Source organism: Nannospalax galili, unplaced genomic scaffold, assembly GCF_000622305.1.
Source record: "Nannospalax galili isolate Female #2095 unplaced genomic scaffold, S.galili_v1.0 scaffold447, whole genome shotgun sequence".
NCBI classification, from domain to species: Eukaryota; Metazoa; Chordata; class Mammalia; order Rodentia; family Spalacidae; genus Nannospalax; species Nannospalax galili.
In genome coordinates this window covers 385,316-391,113 of record NW_008355650.1, presented here as the reverse complement: position 1 = coordinate 391,113, position 5,798 = coordinate 385,316, and the positions used below count along the sequence as shown (strand labels likewise).

Here is a 5,798-nt window from a genome sequence, read left to right as displayed (position 1 = left end):
GAGATGGGAGGAAGGAAGGAGACTAGTAAGGGTGGAGACTATAGGCAGAAGAAAAAGCGAAAGGTTTAGGGGATGAATATGGTCAGAGTATAAGACAGACCTGAAAGAAATTGTCATTATGAAATCCAGCATTATGTACAATGAATACGCCAATAACACAACAATCAGCATTCCAAAAACAGAGGCAGGTGGATATCTTTGAGTTCAAGGTCAACCTGATTTATATAGTTAGTTCCAGGTCAGCCAAGGCTACACAGCAAAGCCCAGTATCAAATGAAACAAAACAACAACAATGATAAAAATAGAAGCTGGAGAGATGGCTCAGCAGTTAAGAGCACTGACTGCTCCTGCAGAGGATCTGGGTTCGGTTCCCAGCACTTACATGGTGGCTAACCACCATCTGTAACTCCAGTTCCAGGGTCTGATGCCCTCTTCTGACCTCTGAGGGCATTGCATGACATAAGTGTGCTTACATGCATGCAGGCAACACGCTCATACACATAAATAAAAATATTTAATAATAGTAAAGGTAGAAAGACACAGGGTCTTGGACACGTGTCATGGATGTCCCTACCCACAAATCCACTCATGGCCCTCCCCCTCACTTAGAATCAGGAGTCCTGTCATCTCAGGCTTTATAGCATGTGGTAATTTGCATACATAAACATCTTTTCTCAAACATGTGACTGTGAAATTCTGGGACTTTCCTGGCAAAGTGAAGTATCACATTCATTCAAAGAAGCAAGAAAATAGAGGACTCAGATGTGGGAGCACTGTGTGAAATGAATGAGACATTGTGATGACCGAAGGGCTCCAGGGAGAGGCTAATTCCCAATTCCAGAGCTCCTTCAGTACTCACTGCTGAGTTCGGGGTTGACCCCAAAGACTGCTTCTAGAGATGGATTTTTTTAGGCCTATTGAATTTAGTTAGGTTTGATACTGGAGACTAATTTTTGAGCTGGAAGTTCAATAATCAAATCTCTGTACTCTGTATCTTACGGATGCTGGTGGCCATGGGGGGCAGAACAGACATGGTGCACATGGGCTAGATGACTTAAGGGTTGAGAGGCACCAGACTAGGTAAGAGATGATAGAGATGGAACAGAAGTAACAGCTGGAAGGAAAGAAAGGCAGATTGCAAGAGTCCCAGTAGCAGCTAACAGGCCTATGAGGAGCTGGCATATCGGGAGCTGATGAGAGAGAAGGCTCCTCCAGACACCATGTGACAAAGGACAATGTTAATGAGACTGCAGAGAGCTGAGCTTGTCTATGCTAACTGCTGACCAAAGTGACCAGGAAGTCAAGGGATGATCCAGAGTCCTTTCTGTTCTGTGTAAACTCTGGGTGCCGAACTTGAATGGATTTGGTCTGCAGGTTGTCTGATGGGCTAAGGAGCAGAAGTCACCTTTTCATCTCAGGCCTATGCTAGCTTAGTCACTGTGGAGTGTGGGGATTGGGGAATTCTGGATGGACCAGTCTGGGATGACTTGTTATTACAAGGCTGACATGGGCTGAGGGGTGGATCAGAAACTCCAAGTTCTTGGAGTCCATAGACTTTAGCAAGAACCAGGTGAGGAACAGAACAAGACCCGCTAAGCCTATAGCTCTGCTAGCAAGGACAAGGAGGGTTTTGATACCGTTGATCTCCATGCCATTCCACCCTGCAGGAGACCTCAGTGTCTGTGTATTCATGTGCTGTGTGCATGCATGAGTGTGTGTGTGTGTGCGTGTGTGTGTGTGTGACATCTATGAGAAAACTGGCCTACAGGAAGCTCCTGTGGACATCATAGTATACCAGGCATGCTTTTGTCGTACACTGTGATGAGCTGAGGAAAGTTAAGTGAGGCTCTGAGGAGCACAGTCTTTGACATTGTTGCCCATTCTTCAGGGCTACAGGAAATGCCTGTGTTCAGCTCTATTGTAATTATTAACAGTGCTCGTACTAAGGTTCTCAATCTGCAAAGCAATCCTGATCTGCTGAAGATGCGCATATCATGCCCTGTGATGGGCCAGGGTCTCATACAACAACACACTCTGTGTTAGATGGCAAAGAATGGTGCTGTGTGGACATAGAGATGCTGCTTCTTCAAAGTCTTATTCTGACTAGACTCCAGGGAAAATGCAGAACACTTTCATGAACCGTAAAACCAGTAACCTACAGCCCGGTGTGGTGATATATGCCTTTAATCCCAGCACTTGGGAGGCAGAGGCAGGCAGATCTCAAAAAGACCAAACCAAACCAAACCAACATAAAAAAACCCCTGTAACTCAAACTCGCAAGCATACATATACTAAAATGTATATGTTCTAAATGAACTAAATATCTTCCAAAAGCTGTTTTGCTTGGTTTACTTTTTTCAGGGTCTCCTTGTAGCCCCAGCTGGCCTGGAACTCACCATGTAGAGCAGGCTGACTTGAACTCATAGAGATCTGCTGCTTTTGAGACAGGGTCTCCCTATGTAGCCCTGACTGACTGACATGGAATTATGGTTGTCCAGGCTAACCTCAAAGTTGCAGAGATCTTCCTGAGTGCTGGAACTACAGGCCTGAGTACCACAGCCAGCTTTCAAAAGATCTTATTAAATATCGTTTCTCATGGAAGGAAATACTTAAATAATCACACTCTGGTAATTAAATGGGACTACGAATATATGCTAGTCAAGCACTGTATTTAAGGTGTGTTTTCTTAAGATTGGATTCCAGCAGACAGGCTTACAGCCATGTGCCTCTGAGTATAAAGCTATGGTGGGAAGCCTGGACAGTGGGACCCAGGCCCCTGCAGTGTAGACAAATGACCTGGAGGGAAACGCCCCTGTGGTCAAGAAACATCAAGGTTGGGGGCTGGCGTGTAGCACAATAGCCGAGCATCTGTTCATTATAGGCAAGCCCCTAGGTTCCATCCTCAGAACCAAAGATTTTAAAAAAGATGTGGTCTGTCATTTTCATGTAGTCTGCAGAGGATACCGCTCCCTAGGGGCACCAAGTGGATGAGGGTAACTCTTCTGCTCAAGGAGCAAGGCCTGGGGGGGGGGGGTGTCTCTTTTCAGGTTTAGGCTGTATTCTAATTTTGATCTGCTTTCCAGGAGTCCTGGTACAGGTCACCATCCCTTAGTTCCCATCATAACCCTCCACACTCCTAGCCAGTGACATTTCTGGAGACTGGAGCCCAGGAACCGAGGAATTATCTTGCTTTGCCAAGAGAGGGCATTGTGGAACAAGAAGCAGTCTCAGCCCAACTCCCGGTGTGCTCACCCTGCATGCTAGTGAGATCTTGGCTTACTGGGGCCTGCCGCAGCAAGGTGCTCCTTCTGCTTTGGACGACTAGTTAAGCCCTGCAAAAAGCTTGTAGGGTGGAGCTGGGGGTAAAAAGTTAGCCTAGCTACAAAATGCCCTGTTGTATAGAAGGGCGGTCAGCTCTACAACCCCTACAGCATACCACATTTCACCCCCAACTCAAATCCTGAACTTAGTTGCTTTGTGTGGTGTGCAGTCAACTAGAAAACAGCCACACCTTAACATTTCTGTGCAAGGAAGCTTCACTCTTCCCACAAGTGACTTTCTCACCATAATAGAAAGAAAAAGGTCACTTGCCTTAGGCAGTGCATTCCATTATTTCCAGCTTTCCACACAAATGAGATACTCCACATACATATTATTCTATTACATGCATCTGTACATTAAGCCATATCCCACATACATTATGTAAATCAAATGCACGCTCTTTCTTAGCCAGGCTAACTCCACTATTTTAAAAGCCATCAAATTATATATTGAAAATATAACAAATGTAAACAAGTCATTACCTTAATAAATTAAAAGCAATTAAGTCACCAATGCAAAGATAACAACGGAATAGAAGTGGCAATTAGTCTTTGCCTACAAAGCGCTGTACTTGAGTGTATTTGCTCAGACAACATGAGTGCTTCCAGACAGTGCTGAGAGTGCTACAGAAAGGCCCAGACGCCAGCCAGGTTGGGGGCTTTTAATTGTACCTTCTGGGCACTTGAGACTGAGCTCTGACTTCTTCACTTTGTGGTACCAGCTGGATCCCTGCCCCCCACCCCTAATGGCATATTTCTTGGATTTCCCCCTTCCTTCTCTACCTGCTGGTAGAAAGAAAGAAAGAAAGAAAGAAAGAAAGAAAGAAAGAAAGAAAGAGGGCAAGAGGGCAAGAGGGGGAGGGAGGGAGAGAGGGATGGAAGGAGGGAGAGAGGGAGAGAGGGAGGGAGGGAGGCAAAGACACGTGGAAGAAACCCCTACTAATTAACTATACCACAGCTAGGTCACCATAGGTTTGCTTTTCAAGGATGGAGAAACAATCCCCAACACAATCTGTAGGTGAGTAGGGTCTAATTAACATCCTCTCACTCAGGGTCTACCTCCCAGATCTCCAGGCACTTCTGGGTTAGAAGACCAAGGGAGACACTAAGGGAGGAGTTCTTTTATAAAAGAACTCTTCTGGTTCTTTTATCATAGGGATGGTACCACTTTCTGGCTTGTCTCATTACCTACAAAGCCCACAGCTTAGCTTACCCGGCTTCCAGTTCTGGTCAGCTCAGCATCTCCAGGAGGCAGCATCCACGGTCTCCACGGAGCTGGGCTGGAACTGAAAGGCAAGCATTAGGAGAGACTGAACCCCAGGCATTTCTGCTGCCTTCTAAAACGCTATCCTGAGAGCCTAGTATCTGCTTGAAAGAGTCCCCAGATACACCAACGCGTTCCTTCAGGTCTGTCTATGGATGGGCCAAAAGCTCCCCTTCTCTCCAGCAAAGTCTGGGTGCACTTACCTACATGCAGGCAATACACTCATACACACACACACACACACACACACGCACGCACACAGACACACAAATAATAAATAAAATATATTTTTTTAAAGTCTCGGTTTTCTGCCTTCAAGTAGACTCTGAGAAGATCCACCTAAGTCTAACACCACCATTGAGGAGTTTATTAGTCAAGGCCTTTTCTCCAAACCAACTTTCCCAGTTGATTCTTCAATTCTGGATTTTCCATTTTAGCTGGCTACTTTGTTGCTGGTGGGTTTCAAGGACACCACCTCTTGGCCCTGGAGGATCTTGATTCTCGCGCTCCACCTCCCGGAGGGGGAAATCTATTTCTCCACCGCCCACCAGCACCTTCCCCAGCCTCTAAGCTAATTTGATTTCTTTAAACTTCACAACTTTAAAAAGGGCCGGCGCCTAGGGCTAGGTAAACACTGAGCCCAGAGCCCAGGGAAAACAGACTGTCACTTTGTGGAAGAGTGAGGGTATTTGCAAGTTTCACTTAAGAAAGATGCCCCGAGTTTCTGTATTTCCCAGCTCCATCAGTTTCAGATTTTCTATAACCAGGCGTTGACCCATTTCCTTGCCTGGTATGTGCGGGGACCCTATACTTCAGAGCTGTGCGCCAGGAGAGGAGTTTGTGGCGGTCTGTTCCTGGCTAAGGGACTTGCTCAGCGTGGGTGCAGCTCAGTGGACTCCGGGGCTCAGAGGCTCCAGAGCATCCCCTGACAGGCCACGCGCCCACCCTGGTAGCAGGGACACCCTCACCTTTCCGGCCCGCGGGGCAGCGGTGGATCATTCCCGGGACAGTGGCAGAGGCGTCCCCGCGCGTCCCGGGCTCCGGCTGCCGCCTCGGGTCTCATGGTGCCCGCCGGGCCCGAGCCCTCCAGCCTCGGCTGCGACCCGACCGCGCCTGATCCGCCCCGGAGAGCGCGCTCACCTACCCGCGCGCTCCGCGCCAGGTTTAAAAACAAGGGCGGGACGGGGAGGGGACACGGGAAACTGCGCAGGCCG

General features: G+C 47.7%; 1 protein-coding gene across 1 annotated transcript in view; it reads right to left on the bottom strand.

Annotated features, from left to right (window-relative positions):
* Positions 1 to 5,652, bottom strand: part of Ripply3 (ripply transcriptional repressor 3) — a 10,442-nt gene extending 4,790 nt beyond the window's left edge. The window contains 2 exon segments of the mRNA XM_008853046.2: positions 4,534 to 4,606; positions 5,553 to 5,652. Of these exon segments, the coding sequence (XP_008851268.1) occupies positions 4,534 to 4,606; positions 5,553 to 5,647 (168 nt within the window). The 5' untranslated portion in view covers positions 5,648 to 5,652.
* Between the last annotated feature and the right edge of the window lie 146 nt (positions 5,653 to 5,798).